The following is a 20,354-nucleotide window of genomic DNA, read 5'->3' as shown; positions in this document are numbered from 1 at the left end:
GATTAAAGGGAACTTTCTTGGGGCTGTGGGGGAGATTGTATTAGAACAGGGATTCAATAGCATTTCTTCAAGAGTGCTCCCAGACATGCCTTTGCTCCTCTCCCTTTTTTTGGCTCACATTTTTCTCCCAGAAAGATTCTTAATTCAAGTCCTTAAGAGCCCTCTAGGGAATCATCTCACATGGTAGAGGATAATCTCCTCTTCCCTTTTATTTCCTAATTTGCCAGCTAACAGAGTTTGACTTTAAAACCACACATTCCCATCAGGATCCCCTCATTATTGACATGACGGGAAAAAAGAGTTCCTGAGGATAGCAGGATGATCCTCCCTCCCATCTCATATCATGGAGAAATCTTGAAAGATGGATTTTCTTGAGTGGAAGTAGAAATGGGGAATAGGGAGACCCTGAGGACACACCAATAGGGTTTCCTGAAGAAAAAAATTTTTAGCTGGCCCTTCAAGAACATTTTTGATGCTTTGTGGACTGCTATGCTGGTTATGCAACTAAATTTAAATTTAGGATAGCAAGTTTCATTTGCATATTTAACAAGCTGAATTTGCTGATAAAAATGGATTGATTTCTTTATTCTCCCAATAAATTGATGACAGGGATTAGAGAGGAAGCAGACTCTAGGAATTTGGAAGAGTAGACAGTCTCAATAAATGCCATTGAGTAGTAAAAAAAAAAAAAAGATGGTCAAGGATGATTGACATGGTAAGTGGCAAGATTTGAACCTAGGGACCCTGACTACAAATCCAGCACAGAGTTATCATCATTCCATGAAATTCCTTTCTATTCCCTTTCTATCAATCACAAGGTCCGGCACACAGAAGATACTTGATAATTGTTTATTGACTGAGGGACTATAAGTGAAATTTCTAAAAGTCCATTCCACTGAGAAAGCAGAAGGAATACATTGCTACAATGGAAAATCATTGAGGGCAGCTGGGTGGCTCAGTGGATTGAGAGCCAGGTCCATAGACAAGGAAGGAGGTCCTGGGTTCAAATCTGACCTCAGACACTTCCTGGCTGTGTGACCCTGGTCAAATTACTTAACCCCCATAACTCTTCTACCTTATAACCAATACACAGTATTGATTCTAAGATGAAGGTAACAGTGTTAAAAAGAAAAGAAAATCACTAGTCCAAGAGTCAAAAGAATCATGTTTCTAGTTCTAAGTTTTATAGTTTAACAGCTATAGAACCCTGAACAAATCTTTTGAACTCACTGAATCTATGATATAAAAGAGGACTCAATCTACCTATGGCTTAAAGAATACTGAGAAAGGCTTTTCAAATTCACACAGGTATTCAATGTAGTTACTGTAGTATTTAGCTCAATTGTTTTCAGAATGATTTGGTCTGATAAGTAAACACTTTTTAGAATGGAAAAGGATAATGCCTCAGATCCATATGTTTTTTCTTTAACAATGGGACCATCTTGGTTCTCAGTGGATTGAGTGCCAAGCTGAGACATAGGTTTAAATCTGGTCTCAGACATTTCCTAGCTGTGTGACCCTGGGCAAGTCACTTAACTCTCATTGCCTAGCTCTTACTGCTCTTCTGTCTTAGAACCAATATTCAGTATTGACTCTAAGATGAAAGGTAAGAATTATTTTTTTTAATTGTATAGATGCAATGATGATTTAAAAAAAATAATTAGAATGAACATTCAATTCAGAATCAGATCCCTAAATTCAAATTTGAACCCTGCCACACATCATATGTAAATTAATAGTCCCAATTCCTCTGGGGCTATTTCCTCATGTATAAAATGAGGCTGTTTGTCTGGAAATATTTTTCCCATTCATTTATCTATTTTATTTTTTTCTTATTTGTTCATTTATTTATTTGTTTGTTTTTCCCATGGTTACATGATACATGTTCTCTTCCTCCCTTCTCCCTTTCCTCCTCCCAGAGTTGACAAGCAGTTCCACTGAATTATACATATTTTATCACTCAAAACCTATTCCCATATTATTCTTTTTTGTAATAGAGTAATCTTTTAAAAATCAAACCCCAAATCATATACCCAAATAACCAAGGGATAAATCATGTTTTCTTTTGGATTTCTGCTCCCACAGTTCTTTCTCCAGATGTGGAGAGCATTCTTTCTCATAAGTCCCTCAGAGTTGTCCTGGATAATCACTGCATTGTTATTAGTAGCGAAGTTCTAGATATCTTTTAAATTCCCTTTCAGCTCTAGATGTAAGATTTTATGGTCCTATGAAGTCAACCTTCCTGAAACTAGAAGACCTATGAACAAGGCGTTCAGTAGTTTTTCAGTGTGTTATTTAAAAAAAAAACATATAGTAAGATTATATCTACTATCATAAAAAGTTCTGCACATACACACAAATATATATAGATTTTATTTATAAATATGTATATACATGTGTCTTCATCTCTCTCCATTACTTATATTTATACATGTATGTAAGCATTATATATTTAGTAGGTATTATATATACACATTTACTTCTATATAATATGTGTATATTATATTTTTATTGAAGCACAGAGTGTTCTAAGTCTTAGTGTGGTTTTTATCTATTAAGAATATAAAATGATATAAATACTTCTCTACATAAATATATTCCTCTATATGGATCTCTCTATAAATATAGGCATATAGACAGCTCTCTCTCTGTACATATATACACCTAACTAAGAGCAAGCTAGGTAGTGAAATGGATAGAGCACTGAGTTTGGAATCTGGAAGGCTCATCTTCTTGAGTTCAAATCTGGTCTCAGACACTTACTAACTCTGTGACCCTGGGCAAGTCACTTTGCCCTGTTTATTTCAGTTCCTCATCTACAAAAATGAGGTGGAGAAGGAAAAAAACCTCCCTAGTATCTTTGCCAAGAAAATCCCCAATGTAGTCATGAAGAGTGGGGCATGACTGAAACAACTGAACAACAACACATAAATGATGCATATACAAAAATACACATATATACCTTTGCACAATATATGCATCCAAACTTGAATGCATATATTTATTAATATGCATGCGTGTACATAGATGTATATATATATGTATATGTATACATATATATGTGCAAATAGAGAGAGTGAGAGAGGGAGAATTGAGTTGAGCACTAAGACTTCTTATGGATTTATTTTTAAACTCTTACTTTCCATCCTAGAATCAATAAGAAGAGAGTTAAGGGCTAGGCAATGGGGATTAAGTGACTTGCCCAGGGTCACATAGTTAGGAAGTATCAGTGGCCAAATTGGAACCCAGGATCTCCCGTCTCTAGTCCTGGCTCTCAATCCACTGAGCCACCCAGCTGCCCCCTTCTTATGGATTTTTAACTATTTATAGTTCTAAGAGAAGAAGAAGATTAGATTGCAAATATAATGAGAAGGGCAAAAACTATTTAAGCCTACATTTCAGCATCAGTGTAATAGACTCAATTGTCAGGAGACCCTGGAAGACACAAGCATGCTACGTGTTATCCTTTATAGAATGGAATTCAGTTCATTATGGTTCTGGTTTATTTTAGTTTGGGGTTTTATGACTAAAACCCTAGAAGTGCCTCATCTCAAGTGGGTTCATCTAAAAAAATTCATGATGTAGTAATAATGATAATAAGGACTTAGATATCCACAGCCATTTATACTTATAAAGTGTTCAACTTTCATTATAATAATAGTAGCTCATATTTATGTGGCACTAGATGGCTTTATGGCATATAAAAACATCATCTTCACAGCAATTCAATGAAGCAGATAATATTGATGATAATAATATAAATTGAGAGCAAAAATTATTTGACACTTTATCTTTATACCTATGACTAGCACAGAACCTGGCATTTTAGTCATTTAATAAATCTGATTGATGAGATGATGATGATGATGATGATGATGATGATGATGATGATGATGATGATTGTTTCTTATATGAGGGATTTGCGATTGGCAAAGGCATTTTTTGCAAGACTACCTTGTGAGTTATTATTATAACCACCTTATTCATAAAAAACTGAAACTTAGAAAGATACATTTTTCCTTATAGTCACATAATTTGTTAGGATTAGATCTGGGAGTAGAACTTAGGGCTTCTTTCTTTTTTTATTGAGGTCCTCCTAGAACAATGTTATATTCTGTGTAAGAAGAACCAGGTTCAAGCCTGGTTCTGTCCCTTCCTGCTAGCATAATGTCCAGTAAGTCATTGACCTCTCTGGGTCCCAGTTTACTCCTCTTTAAAATGGAAGAATTAGACTTGATGCCCTCTGAGGTCTATAATCTATGATCCCATGAACGAATGGACCTGGTGACAGTTGAGATGCTTGCTACATGATGTCCACACTACTCACCTGACTTGGCTGGAGTGCATGGTAAATACTCCATAAAGGAAAACAAACAAGCCCACGAAGGCAGCAGGAATCAGCATGCCAGTGTACCAGCCTAACCAAGCAAAGTATAGACCAATCTTCTCACCAAAATAGCGCCTGCATGAAAGAGCAAATACACAGCTTGTCAAATACCATTGCCAATTTAATGGGGTCAGGGATAGAATTTCAGGTGGTGAGCTTAAAAATAGTCGTCAGTCAGTCAGCAAACATATATTTAGCAGCTGATATATGGAAGGCACTCTAAGGTAGGTAGGGGCCAGTGACACAAAAGTAGAGGACTCTCTGCCCTTAAGACCCTTGCTTAGATCAATAGCTCGGACCCATGAATCCTGCAAATGGAGCTGCTGATGAAAGAAAGCTCTGTGGATAAAGTGCTAGATCCAGAGTCAGGAAGACTTGAGTTCAAATCTGACCCAAGACATGTATTAACAGTGTGATGTTGGTCAAGTTAGGATGGGATGAATTACATCAAATTATTTTGTTTGACTGGAATTAAATGGTTTAATGGAAGGCGTGCAAAGCTTGATGTTAAGAAACCTGTGTTCTGATTCCAGACACTTCCTAGATGGGTGATCCAGGACAAGTCACTTAACCTCCATTTCCTGTCTCTTACCATTCTCCTGCCTTGGAACCAATTCTTAGTATTGATTCCAAGATGGAGGTAAGGGTTTAAAAAAAAAGTAAACCAGTGTTCGGATTCTTTCTGTATATTAGATTTACCAGTACTTTGTCTATTTTATCTGTTTTTTCAAAATTCCAGCTATTAGTCTTATTTATTAATTCAATAGTTCTTTTATTTTTTATTTTATTAACTAATAATTAATTAATTAGATTTTTAGTATTTATAATTTAGTTTTCATCTGAGGATGAAATATGTTTTTTAATATGTTCATTTTCTAGTTTTTTTAAGTTGCAAGCCCAATTCATTAATCTCTGCCCTCCTTAATTTGCTAACATATGCACTCAGTGATATAAATTTTCCCCTTAGAACTGCTTTGGCTGCATCCCATAGGTTTTCGTAAGAAGTCTCATCATTGTCATTGTCTTCAATGAAATTATTAATTGTTTCTATGATTTGTTCTTTCAATAAATTATTTTGGATAATCATATTATTTAATTTCCAATTTCTTACTATATGACTGAAACAATTGCTTCTCAGTGTAGTATATTAGAATGAATTCTAGGTCCAGCACTCTACACACTATAACAACTAGAAGCTTTAGTAGTTAGTAATGATTCACATTTATGTAGCATTTGAGTTCTGCAAAATTCTTTTCACATAACCACATATCATTTGATCCTTACAATAACCTTGTGAGGGTGATGCTATTATTATTCCCATTTTACAGATTAGGAAACTGACATTGGGAGAAGGTTCAGTGATTTGTTTTAAACTCCTATAGCTATTAATTGTCCAAGGTGCAATTTAAACTTGGGCTTTTTAAAATTTTCATTTTTAAAATATCAATACAATTTTAAAATATTCATTTTCTGATATTTTGCAATTAGTATTCTCCCTCTCCCTCCCATTCTTTCTTTTTCCCCAAGAAGGTGGATAATACGATATAGTTTATACTGTCATGGAATACATATTTCCATGTTCCTTGTGTTCTGAAAAAATATACATATTGATTCCATTAGAGAAAAATTCATGGAAGAAACAAAGTAAAGAATGAAATGTTTCAATTTGCATGAACTCAGGCTTCCTGACTCCAAGTTTTCTCTGATCTTTTCTCTACCTCAACTAGTGATTGTAAAGAAAACAAAAAATTATCCTTAAATAGCCTGAACTGCTATTTGAAGGCTGCCCATTTCTCACCAACATCCTTTATGTAGCCATGACAGCACAGAGGAATAAGAGAACTTCGTAATTCCCACTTGTTCTCATTATGGATTATTGTCAAATGAAACATCCGCTTTGCCTTGTGTGCTAATGAGCCCATGACCAGTTGGATTCCTAAAATAATCCCTTGGATTGGGTGTCAAGAGGCATGGGTTCTATTCCCAACTTTGACAATTAGTGGTGATAGTTATCTGAGATTGGGAAAATTGCTTCTCATCTCTGAGACTCAGATTCTTCCTGTATAAAATGAGGTTAGATAAGCTAATACTTTTTGTTATTGTTGAGCCGTTTTCAGGCATGTTGAACTCTTTGTGACTCTGGGGTTTTCTTGGCAAAGATAATGGCATGGTCTGTCCTTTCTTTCTCCAACTCATTTGACAGGTTAAGAAACTGAGGAAAACAAAGTTAAGTGACTTGCCCTTGGTCACACAGCTAGTAAGTATCTGAGTCCAGATTTGGACTCATGAAAATGAGTCTTTTTGACTCCATGCCTGGTGCTCTATCCATTGTGCCACCTAGTTGTCCTTGTAATTATTTTAAGGTCATCCTTAAGATCTCTTTCATCTCTACGATTCTCTGAGTCTATATCTGTGTTGTGACTTGTGAGAGTCCCCTCTCTGGTGCTATTAGATAGACAAGATACAAGAACCAGCACCCAGAGGGGTTCTGGAGGATGTCCCTTCCTAATGTTCTCCTTTGTCTTGTAGACTTTGTTGAAGTGTCCACCCTCACATGTATTTGATGCAAGCAGATCAAACCACAGATGCATCAGAGCTAACGTATGTCCTGTAATCCAAGTTGGATGGGGAGGAAATTCTTTTCATGCTGCACTTTCTTAGATTTTCCCTTTTTTTAATTTCTCTCTCCCCAAGTTTGATCTCTATTTGCACTCAGTAAACTTGTCAACAAGTTTATTGCCATTCAAGAAGATCACAGTCATTTCATATGATCAAATGACTCAGAAGCAGAAGGAACACCAGATACAGTTTAGGAAAATGAGGTCGTAAGAGTTTATTTGACTTCTATAAGGTCACATAGGTAGTAAAAAGCAGCAGAGCTGGATTTTGAACATAAGTATTTAGATTGAGTTTTTAGTTAAACTGTGTGATCTCCAATATCTCTTTAGAAAGTATTATCAGGGAACTGAAGAATTTAAAATTTTGTTTGGCTTTCAAAATACTCAAGGCCATCCCTGCATAAATGAATATTCTCTTTACCTGAATAAGTAAGTCAGAATTTAAGAAAATTGCTTTTATTCCTCAATTAAAATTTCTATCTGGAGTTAGAACATTCTGCCATTAGGTCTACCTAAGCATGTAATTAAATCAGATTAAAATCTTTTTAAAAAGCCCATAGAATATTCTCAATATTGATATTTTATTTAAAAAAGTAGAATATCCTTCTTTCACCTTCTATTTTGAAGAATTGAATGAACATTTTTTTTTACTTGAAAAACATATAAGTGAATATATGAAGGATCTGAGATTTCTATGGTGCTGGTGAATACCTTCTATGATAACTTTCTCCCCCAGCAGATTGCTATTCAGGACTTAGTAGAAGACTTCCTGGGGGTTGGGGGAAATGATTGATGATTAGAGGGGTATGAATGCTTTGGTTCAAGATCACAAACTCAGTGTCTAGAACATAGACTACTCTACTTGGAACCAAAAACACTGAGGGATCTTATCCTTCTTCTGATTCACCCCAGATTTCATTATCTATAAAAATCTATAAAAATTAACATCCTGAGACCCTATCTCAAAGATGTGTGTGTGTGTGTGTGTGTGTGTGTGTGTGTGTTTTGGAGGAGAGAGATACTACCTGGTTGTAAATACATTGATGGATTCAAAATCAGGAAAACCTGGGTTCAAATCCCATTTCTGACACTAGTTTTGTGACCTTTTGGTTAAATCACTGAAGTTTTCTGAGCCTCAGTTTTTTTTATTTGAAAAATGGTATAAAATATCTTTGGGATATTTGGGATAAAATAACTCCTCATGGTGTTATGTAATCCCAATGACAACATGCATAGAAAGCATTCTGCAAATTGTCAGATGCTCTATGAATGGCAGTTATTGGATAATAGTATGTGGAACCCACATATTCCTGGCCAAACCCAACACTTTTTCCACTGAGGAATCAAAGAACAAATCTTGCTGGTGAATCTCATGTTCTGAAGGACCTTAGTTACTAAACCTGCCTTGGGCTTCTCTGTAAGGTGAGGAAGTCACACTAAATGTTCTCTGATGACTTTTGCAGATCACGATTGTGATTCTCTCTGAGCCACTAAAAATTGCCCCCAAATAAGAATAAGAATTGGAAAAATGTTATTTTTTTGTCAAGGAAGGTAGGAAGTACAACAGACTGAGTGTTATAGTTGGAGTCAGGAAGGCATGGGTATAAATTTGACCTCAGATACTTATTAGTTATCTGTCTGTAGAAAAGTCACTTTAAGTATAGCTAAGTAATTAAGTCACCTCTGTTTTTCTCAAATTCCTCAACTGTAAAATAGTGATACTATCACCTATCTTCTTGTGTGTTTGTGAGGATAAAATTAAATATTTGGAAAGTACTGGATAAAATTCTAAGTGCTATATAAATGCAGCTATATGGCACAGTGGATAAGACATGAGGCTTGGAGTCAGGAAGATTTAAATTGAATAGAACTGTTAAATTAAATTAATTTGAAATCTAGCTTCAGATACTAATTAGACCCTGGATAAGTCCCTTATCCCCATTTTCCTCAGTTTCCTTATCTATAAAATGAACTGGAGAAAGAAATGGCAAACCACTCCATTATCTTTTCCAAGAAAATTCCAAACGGGGACACAAAGATTCAGCCATGACTGAAAGGACAGAAGAACAACCATAGAAATTATTTTTTAAAAATAACAAAAACCTTTTGGGGTGTGAGTATAAAAGCTCATGTTAGTTCATTTGCAGAAACTGCTCTGATGTGAACCCTGGATTGCGGTCTGTTGGAGACAAGAAGAATAAGGTACCAATTTTTCCCTTTAAATGGCAATTCTCTGGAAAATCTTTGTACCTGATTAAGTCGAGGGGCTGATACTTATACCACATTCCCCAGCAGGCCCAGCGCTTATATAGCAGATGTCTGTGGTTCTTGGCTCCGTGAGTTTTAATTGGATGTCTGCTCTGGTAGCTTCCCTAAAGAAAAAGAAAATGGACACCTATCACAAGTGGGAAATGAGAAACAGAGTGGCACAACAATTTTATTTTTTCTATTTTTAAAGGTCTCATTTGACATTTTATTGACTAATGGTATAAATGTCACATATTTGTAGAAATGATCGAGGAACTATTTTTTTCAGGCCTCCCCTCAAATGACCTTTAAATCTGAATTTAAGGTTTGTTTTTTAAAAATTCCTCACTTTGAGAGAGAGTTACATCACTTAGAATAAAATTTGCTTTTGTCTTTAAGGTTTAGAGCACCTCAGGCCTTTAATAAAGTTATTATTTAGTGTGACAACAATTTGAATGAATGGAAAATATTGCATTCTATCTAATTTCTTTCTAAATTCTATCTAAAAGTTAGGCAGTAATTCTGAATTGGTGGATATTCTAAACTTCAAAGACTACAAAACTATGAAATCTGGCGAGTTGGCAAAGACACTGAACCATTTAGGAGAGATTTTCTAGAATTTTAGAATCTTTACATGTTACTTTTGAAGAAATTATGTACATGTATATTTGTTTGCATACATGTTCATATACACATGCATGTTCTGTTTGGACATAACTGTTTGATTTTTGTCCCTTCGGTTAAATTATGTGTTACCTCAGATGATTTTTTGATTGTTCTTTTTGGCCTTTTTTTGTATTTTCAGGGCTCACCAATACCTGGCACATAGTAGGTGTTGAATTAACTGATTGATCATTGATTGAAAGATGCAAATCTTAATTCATCCCCTCTTTCACAGAACTTCAAAGTTGGTAGGTCAATGAATATTTAATCTCTATGTTGCAAACCACTTGGAAGGCAATTACTTTGAAAACTTTTATTTTTAAAGAATAAAGAAGTTCTTTGTTAATAGAGAAAGCTGAGTGTTTAGATTAAAGTTTGGGGAGCCTGTGTGTATGTGTGTGTGACTTCTTGTTTTCCAAGGAAATAATGGACCAAAGAATTATATATCTTTAGCTAGAAGGAACATCAAAGATTGTCCAATGCAATCATTTATTTATTTATTTATTTGTTCATTCATTCATTTATTTGTTTCTTTGTTTCTTTGTTTGTTTATTTATTTATTTTTGACCTAGATAAAGAAGAGACACAGAGAGGTCAACTTAATTACACACGTTGTATTGTCTAGGGTGATTTTCAATCCTGTTTCTCTTTCTACCTCTTGCTGCTGTGATGTGTTGGAAATATATAGAAATGCTGATGATTTATGTGCATTTATTTTGTATCCTGCAACTCTGCTAAAGTTGTGGATTATTTCTACTAGCTTTTTAGTTGATTTTCTAGGATTTATTAAGAAGACCAACATATCATCTACAAAGAGTGATAGCTTAGTCTCCTTGTTGCCTATTTTAATACCTTCAATTCCTTTTTCTTTTCTGATTGCTATTGCTAGTGTTTCTAGTACAATGTTAAATAATAGAGGTGATAATGGGCATCCTTGTTTCACTCCTGATCTTATTGGAAAGGCTTCTAATTTATCCCCATTGCATATGATGCTCATTGATGGTTTTAGATATATAATGTTTATTATTTTTAGGAAAGGTCCTTCTTTTCCTATACTTTCTATTGTTTTTTAATAGGAATGGATGGTGTATTTTGTCGAAAGTTTTTTCAGCATCTATTGAGATAATCATGAAATTTTTGTTTGTTAGCTTGTTGATATAGTCACTTATGTGGATGGTTTTCCTAATGTTGAATGTTTTTAATGATTGCCTTAATTTCCTCTTCATTAGAGGTGAGGTCTCCCTTTTCATCTTTGATACTGTTAATTTGGTTTTCTTCTTTCCTTTTTTTTTTAATTAGACTTAAATGTACTTTGTCTATTTTATCTGTTTTTTTTTCAAAGTACCAGCTTCTAGTTTTATTTATTAATTCAATCGTTCTTTTACTTTCGATTTTATTAATTTCTCCTTTGATTTTTAGTATTTCTAATTTAGTTTTCATCTGGGGATTTTTAATTTGTTTGCTTTCTAGTTTTTTAAATTGCATGCCCAATTCATTACTCTCTGCCCTCCCTAATTTGTTAATATATGCACTCAATGATATAAATTTTCCCATTAGAACTGCTTTGTCTGCATCCCATAGGTTTGGGTAAGAAGTCTCATCATTGTCATTGTCGTCAATGAAATTATTGTTTCTACGATTTGTTCTTTAACTTATTTTGGATAATCATATTACTTAATTTCCAATTAGTTTTTGGTTTGCCTCTCCATGTATCCTTGCTAATAACTATTTATTTTTTCGTGTTTTTACACAGGTTGTAAACAGCAAAACCATGCTTTGAAACCCTTGTTCTGTGACCTCAGCTCTCCAACATTCTTTCAACTATATCACACTGTCTCTATGATGAGGTTATGAGGTGAAAGCAAGTAGAATTAGAATTTGAGTTGGTTATAAAATCTTCTTTCCTCTTGGAGTCTGGGACCTAGAGCTAAAATGGAATCTCTAGACTTTTCTGGGAGAAAGGGTTGGCTTTTTTGTAAAGAAGACTGAATATGATAAAATCTCAACTGATTAGAACAGGGAATTCATTGAACAGGGAATAATCCTGAATGCTACCTATTTATGCTGAAAATATTTATAAACTGTGGAATTTCCTTTTCTCTTACTTCCAAAGATAAGGGTAGATGATGGGTTTGGAAATGTTCCAGATATAGAAATGACCTTTTGGATGCTTTTTCCTAACTCCTAGACCCAGGTCCCACCATAAAACATTCAAGCTATTATTATTATTATTATTATTATTATTATTATTATTATTATTATTATTATGCCATATTACTCACACTGTGACTCTGCTTCTTAAGTGTAATGGAGAACAAACCTCAAAGTAACTCTACCATTCCTGGAAAACATGTGTTATTCAATGGTTATGTGACTGTAGTCAACATTCCATTTGGGGAAAAAAAAACAACAACATTTCTTGGCCGTCATTCCCCATGGATGTTATTTTCCTCTAGTTGAATGAAATCACCTTAGGGGTAAGGACTTTATTGCTTGTTTGTATTTGTATCCCTAACAATTATGGCAATTTCTGGAACATGTTATTATTCAGTTGCTTTTTAATCATATCTGACTCTTCATGATGTGATTTGAGATTTTCTCGGCAGAGATACTGGAATTCTTTACCATTTTCTTCTCCAGCTCATTTTACAGATAAAGAACTGAGTCAAACAAGATTAAGTGACTTGCCCAAGATCATATAACTAGTAAGTGTCTGAGGCTAGATTTGAACTCAGGTCCTCCTGGGCCAGCCCTCTATCCATTGTACATGCAGCTGTCTCAAGCCTGGCAAATAGTAAGCAACTAATCTATTTTTCATTCATTCATTCATTTCCCCAACTAGACCTAGAAAATTCAAACTTTCCTGTCTGCTCTCATAGTGACCCATTTCCTTGGCAGCCAAGAAGTGACTTCCTCATCTAACCTCTATTCTCCACTATCTGATTACTCTTTTTTAAGGAAAATAATGAGGGTATGTAATAAAATCCTATTTAGCATTTTTCTGATTAATAAAGGAAAAGGAGATTCTCTTTTTAAACCACTTGACATAATCAAACTTTTTTTCTAACACTTTTCTTTTTTGTGTCTTTTACTTCATCATAAATTAGTAATTACATCTAAGGCAAGCAGCCTGCCATGCAAGCATGTACATCTTTGTGAACCAACACTTCTTTCTTTCAACTTATGTAACTCAAAATCACAGAATGTTAACTTTGGAAGTGGACTAAGATATCCTCTAGTACCTCTAGCTCATATTGTATGGACAAATAACATGAAGTTTGAAAAAATACAATGGCTTGAAGGCTCACAACCAGTCAGTGGTGTATGTGTATGTAGATGTGTGTGTGTGTGTGTGTGTGTGTGTGTGTGTGTGTGTAAGAGAAAGAGAAAGGCAGACAAATGAATGGACAGAGATAGAGAGAAAGCAATGTAGCATCAGGATATGAGCCCAGTATTTGTGCCTAAGCTTGGCAATGCATGATAAATATATCTTGTCCAGTTAATCCATAAAAATTAACTATAAAATTAATCTATTAGTCTATAAAAAGTTCTCCTTTTCTTTATATATTGGTTAAAAGTGAAACAAAACAGAACAAAAACCAAATGTGAAACCCTCAACAGCCCTAATCACAGCTGATATACTTAAGTGGTATTAGTGATCAACCCTTGTAATAATGAAAAGAAAAGCCAGGTGTTTGAAGAAACATTTGAGAGATAAATGATATACCAGCGTCATCAGGTTTTAAAGCTTTTCTGAGTACCCAGAAGAGCCTGTCAGAATCTTCAGCAACTTCTCCATTTATCTCTTTCTCCATCTCTAATTGAATCTTCTTTTGTTCAAGTACTAAGAGTTCAGAATGCCAAAAGAGACATGATTTTGTCCCTATGGGTGTCCCATGTAGTGATGTAGATAATAATTCTGTGCATCCTCTTCTCAAATTTTCTTGCAGCTCTGAATTTATTTTTATGTGGGCAGCTGCATGCATATAAGTGTATATATACAAACATACATTGATATGTGCATATGTGTCTCTCTCTACATACATACATACATGTATATATATACATTTCAGCTTAGAATAAATTTATTATACAATACAAAAATATGAATGCTAGGAAACAAAAGGAACATTAAACATACAAAGCAACTGAAAAATGAGATAAATAAGACAAACGTTTTAAATCTAAATACTCAAGCAAAATGCACAGCATTTATGCTCAAGAACAAAGTATTTAAAGAAAAAGTACATTTCAAATGAAATGTCAATTCATCCCCCTGAAGTCATCTTGGGAGTGAGCTTCTCTTAACTGAGCTAAGCAGACCTTCAAATGAAATATATACAGGCAATCCACTTCTTGTTCCCTACTCAAAGCCATTCCATTTGGGTAAGTTATTTGTAGTTATTGGCATAGTGTTGAAGAACCTAGCATCACCTCACTGCCAAAATGAAGCATCCATGTTGGGTATTCACAGAAATAAATGCCAATATTTAAAACACAAAAGGTTTCTACTTTATTATTTGTTCATATAGATATATTTGCAAATATATGTGTATTTAATTATTAATATGTCAAATTTTTCCGTAGGATGAGAATATAAGTGGCTAAAAATGAGAACATATTTTATATTCCTGGATTTTAAAATTGTAACAAAATCATTCAGGTTTTAAAAATATTAACACAGAATTTGAAGTTACCTCATGAGGAGGAAAGGATGCCTCGTATGTACCATTGTTCAAGAGTTTGTTGATACCTAAGCAAACAAGAAAAGCAGTCAATGTGCGAAATAGATGCTATCCTTAAATTAATGAAAATCTACATCTGAGCATGAACCTTACTTTCAGGGTACAACTACATGAAATCTTGAAATAATCCAAATATTGTTGATGACCACAAAAATGACAAAATAAAACACTGGCAATGTAGGACATTCACCCCAGTCACTATATTGATATCATTGATGGTGAGAAAAGAGGGGCTAAGATAATATATTTTATCACATTGGGCCAGGAAATGTTCTGTATGTTTATAGTTAGTTTATTGTCTCATACATTATATAATCTTGGTTGCCACCAAAGTTGATTCTTCATTGCCCTCTTTGACCCTTTCTAATACTTCCCTACATCCATATATAATTTTTTTCACTGTCCTATTTTTAAAACTAAGAATGCCCTCCTTCATCTTATAAATATCCTTAGAATCTCAACTTAAGTGATTCTTCTTTTGTGAAACCTTCCCTGATTTACTCTGGTTGTAATCACTTTTTTATGTTTGATTTCAAGGTGCTGTTGTCCATTTCCCCAACCCTGTGTTTCTTCTTAAGTATTTAAGAAAGCAATTGTGGGAGACTTCTAGTTCATTAAGGGAATAGAGGACAAGGGTCCCATAGGATGAGATTTAGTTAGGTTGTAGTTCTCAAAGCTAGAGAGTTTCCAAATTGATGAAATCACAGGTCCATTGGAATATTTGATTTTCTATATCAATTCTAATTTGAATTATATTTGTTTGTGTATACATATTAGGCATTAAAGCCTACTCTTATTAGATTGTTGGTTACTTGATATGAAAAACTAAGTTACATTTATCTTACTATCATCCTTTATGATTATCATAGTGCTAAGAATAGTATGGGCATTCAGTATATGTTGGCGGGATGAATAAGTGAATGCCCATTCAATTTTGCATGAACCTGAAACAAATTAGTGGATAGTTAACTTAACATTATTATACTTGACAAGGAAGATATTAAATCTATTTTCAAAATTTTTTTTAAAAATTTAAACCCTTAACTTCTGTGTATTGGCTCCAAGGCAGAAGAGTGGTAAGGGTGGGCAATGGGAGTCAAGTGACTTGCCCAGGGTCACATAGCTGGGAAGTGTCTGAGGCTGGATTTGAACCCAGGACCTCCCATCTCTAGGCCTGACTCTCAATCCACTGAGCTACCCAGCTGCCCCCTCAAAATATTTTTTAAGAAACCATTGGCATTCATTTGGTGGCAGCAAAAGAGAGAAGATGTCATCTTTCAAGAGTCATTTAAATCGACAAGGTAGACAGTTTCTAAAAATTCCAAACCCTGAAAGACTGTAGATTTTATTTTCTCCCACCTAAAAATGGTGAATCTGCCTTTAGTGGTCAAAGTCAGGTTGTTTAAGTTATCCACAATGTATTTATTAAAACCAGTTGAAGCTTGGGACCTTTCAAGAATCTGCTTTATCAAAATTATTAAAATATCAGAATCTGCTTTAAAGGTCATTTAGTGGCAGCTGGCATGGATTTACACTTGCCAGAATTTTAGTTTTTAAGTGTGAAGGGTGCAAATAACAAATCAAATGAGATAACATACCTATTGTGCTTTCTAAATCCTAAAGTGCTAATAAATAATAATGATAATTATGGTTATTATTATTATTATTAACAAATGCCAACCATTTAACTACAGAATACACTTTATCTTTGAAAAGAACAAAGCAGAACTCTTGTAGACAGAGTTTATTTCTTGTTTTATTTTTCATTATAGCCCTAGAACCTGGTGTGTGCCTGAGACATAGTGGGCACTCAACAAAAGGCAATCAAATTGAATTAAACTGCAGAATTGAGAAGAGAATTAAAATTATTGCTCTGAAAAATGGAGCTAAACTTATTCTGCTGAAACCTATGTCCTTTAGTCTTAGTAGATGAAAAACATCACAAAGAGAGTTTCCTGACTCATTACACAAAACTGTGTTTCTTGCCAAAGGCTAAGTCTTAGTTGAAATATTGTTTGTTTGTTTGCAATTTAGAGGCAGACTTCTTATTTTCACAGTCTCAAAAGATTAGGACTGAAAAGGATCTTAGCACCTAGAGCTAGAAGAGAGCAAAGAAACAATTTATTCCCACTCTCAAGTGATACCCAGAAAGGAGCAATAACTTGTCCAGGTTGACCAAACTAGCGAGTGGCAAAGGTTCAACTAAAATACTGGAAAATGCTCCCACTCCCATTTCCAAGGTCCTCTTACAACATCAGTGGTGTAGCAGTGTTTGAGGAAGGTCTTACCCATTTTTGTTTTCCCATCTTCATATTTGGTACGTTGTAGCACATGATGGACAATCCTACTTCTCGTGGAATTGTTGAAGAAAGTGTCCTTATTTGTTATTGTAAAGCTGTGGAAATGATTGGACCAGGTTTAAGATAGAGCACAGCAAGGAACACAGTAAGAGTGTGTAAATGCCAAACAATCTCAAAGGTTTTCTCTTTAAAACTACAGTCAAGATGATTTCTTTTCATGGTCGTTCCATTTCTACAACTAAGAGCCTGACATTTCACTTTCCATTACTAGGAAAGTTAATTCATGACAAAAATATACTCATAAAAGAGATCACCTATCAAATGCCATTTTTAATGTCTCCCTTCAAGTATCCATCCTCAGCATGGAATGAGGGGCGAGAAGAGCAGCCTATACATTTGCTTTAACTGAATTATGTTCTGCTTTGAAGAAATATGGCTTGCAGCCGGGTTTCTTCTAAATAGACATGATTAAAAATTCAGTCACCATTTCCTAGATTACTTCTCAGAGTTTTAGTTCCTTCTCAGTGAAGAAATGAATGCTTTCCTCTCTGTATTCCTCCTTATCTAAATCAATGCAGTCTGATTCTAGTTGGAGGGAAGAGATCCTGCCAAAGACTAATTATACCATTCTTTTGTTTTGGGCCATCCACATCCTGCTTTCCTTTTAAAGCCTTGGTCCAAATGAGGACTCTGCTTCACGTTGCACAATACATTTGGTTGTCTGGGAGTCTATTACTGGACACACACACACACACACACACACACACACACACTCCTACCACATGTCACAACAATCCAGTGATGAATGCTTTTCATAATGATGAGCTCCAAGGTTGCAAAGGTCTTGCATTGCCTTCTGAAGCATTAAGACTTCAGGGGATTGCATCTCCAACTCAGCTCTCTCTCCAGATGGCTCCTCCAGTAACATTTTATTCCCCTTCATTTGGCTCTACTCTGAACACTGTTCTCCTAATTAAGGGGTCCAAAGCCAGGATTGCCATTTCTGGAGGGGGCCTGGCCCTTGCTTGCTTCTCTCCCAGATCAACTCACTCTCCAGATGGCTTTACTCCTTCAGTAGTCAATCTCTTTGAGAATGGGAGCTGTCCAGTTTTCAGGCTCTCTCTGTCTGTCTGTCTAATATTTCTTTCCACCTTTCTTTCTCATATCATCATCATCATCATCATCATGTCATTATCATCATTGTTGGCTCTCTCTTTGCCCACATAGATGATGACCTCTCTGCTTTAGTAGACATTCTTCACAAGTTACTGTTACCAAAATTTTTTTATCTTCTAGTGGCCAACCTTCCAAAGAACTTATAGAAGTCATTCCTCAGGCACCATTCTTTGCTAGGCACATAGAAATATAGATTTCGAGCTAGAAAAGATGTTAGAACCACTGAGGGAGATATTTATTGATGAGGAAAATGAGGGACAGAAAAACTCACAGATTATGGATTTAGTTAGAAGGGACCTCAGATCTCGCCTTGTTTGGATCCCTTGTTCCTCAGATAAGGAAGGTAAGACTGAGAGAAATGAAATAACTTGTTCAAGGTCACAAAGCTAATATATATCTAAGCTCAGATTTGAACTCAGACTTCCTTGGCTTTAAGTACAGCATTTTATTTATTATGTCATGCTACAGTGCTAATAAATAATGCTTATAGTTTAGTGGAAATTGTCAGTGCCTGTACATAGAGAACAAAGTGATCCTTCAAGAATTCTTGGTCACAATTCATGCCCTGATTCAATCATAATTCGTATATTTGAGGAACTAAGTGTCCTTTATTGTGATCTTATTCCTTAGTAACTACAGAATTTAAAACTTAAAAAAAACAATAAAGGTATTCTTTAAATAATGAACTCAATGAATGAAAGATATAGCACTCTTTAAAACAGCATCTTGGGTTGACCAGACACCTCATTCACCCCAAGTGAGGGGTAATAACAATAGTACCATTTTGGGTAGATGAGGATTTAAATGATTTGTTTCTGAGAGATGTCCAAGGTTATTAAAAAGACATGTTTCCCAAAGCCAATATCCAACTGTTGAATTCTAGATTTGACTTCTTTTTGTATTGCATATCTCAGATTTATATAGAGATAAACAAAGACTATAGGTGGTCTACTCAAATATATGTCATAAGAGGTATAGTAGAATTATCTGTCCACTTGATCATTCTTGTGTGGTTGGTCAGGCTAACGTTTTTTGAGTGGCTAGAGGAGACATCTCTTCAGGGAGGTCCTTCAGTGTTGTTTAGAAATCCAAGTAATGTCATCTGCTAACATGAGCATTCTGAGGACCTTATCATCCACAGGGATTCCCTCAACTCAGATTTTATGCTAGATCTTTTAAATACCAATAGTTTGACCTTATTATTTTATGATGATTCATCATTAAACAAAACAGTGTTTGAATAAGTGAGGATAATTGTCACAAAGAGGTCATTGCTGAAGCTTTGCATTTAGTATGGTACCTGGCAAAGAATAGACAATAAATGCTGATTTATTGATGGTAGGTAAGAGCTGGTAGCAACAGATGATTGTATAGCTGGAAATATCTTGAATCCCTAAAAATACATTACCCAAACTTCCTTTCTGTATTACCGAGAGTGTTTTTCCCTTTGTCCATGTTTCTGTTATCCACATTTGTATATAGTTTGCTGTAACTCCTCCCTCTTGCTCTTTTTTGCTCTTGGGAGTGGGATCAGCCTGGTTATTACCTTTTAGTTAGGGTTTTTGTTAGTTTATTATTAATAAAACTTTATTAAATATAATACTCAGCTTTTGCATATTAATTTTAATCTCTACATGACTAAAGGAGTAATAGGGAAAAGAATGGCATATAAATGTAAGAGAGGAAATAAAGTAAGGCTGGTCAAATGGCAAGAGCATGAGATGCTAAGTGGATAGTCCAAAGTTTCCACTGGTATCTTATTCATATTAGAGCAAACCAAAGATGGCTTCCTGCACATTGGCTAGACCCTCTGTAGCAAACTCATGGAAGGATATGAACAAAAGCCAAATAGAATGGGCAGTCATGGATGGACATGACCTTCATCCTTGGAAGGATCATTTAAATCATGAAGAGCACAGATCAATTTGACTTGCCTGTGTAAGCCAAGTCAAGTCCTATATCCTCTCCCCCAAACCCATCAAATCTCTCAGATTTTCAATGTTAAACAAGTAGAAAATAAGAACTGGTACAGGGGATATTCTTTCAAAAGATTAATAATTAATATTTCTTTAAGATCTTTAAGGTCTATAAAGAATTTTTTATTCTTCCTCTCATTTGGTCCTCAAAATGGAGCTATAAAATCAATACCAACCATTACCACTATTACTAAATATATATATATATATATATATATATATATATATATATATATATATAT

General features: G+C 34.8%; 1 protein-coding gene across 1 annotated transcript in view; it reads right to left on the bottom strand.

Moving 5' to 3' along the window:
- Positions 1-20,354, bottom strand: part of ANO3 (anoctamin 3) — a 575,082-nt gene that overhangs the window by 108,319 nt on the left and 446,409 nt on the right. Inside the window, exons 7-10 of the mRNA XM_044681841.1 lie at positions 16,949-17,055; positions 14,613-14,668; positions 9,256-9,377; positions 4,328-4,462 (exon numbers count right to left, since the gene is read on the bottom strand). Coding sequence (XP_044537776.1) covers positions 4,328-4,462; positions 9,256-9,377; positions 14,613-14,668; positions 16,949-17,055 — 420 coding nt within the window. The remainder of the gene's footprint in view (positions 1-4,327; positions 4,463-9,255; positions 9,378-14,612; positions 14,669-16,948; positions 17,056-20,354) is intronic.

Source organism: Gracilinanus agilis, chromosome 6 (assembly GCF_016433145.1).
Source record: "Gracilinanus agilis isolate LMUSP501 chromosome 6, AgileGrace, whole genome shotgun sequence".
In the NCBI taxonomy this organism is placed as follows: Eukaryota; Metazoa; Chordata; class Mammalia; order Didelphimorphia; family Didelphidae; genus Gracilinanus; species Gracilinanus agilis.
The sequence above is the reverse complement of the archived record's forward strand: the minus strand, read 5'-3'. Positions and strand labels throughout refer to the sequence as shown.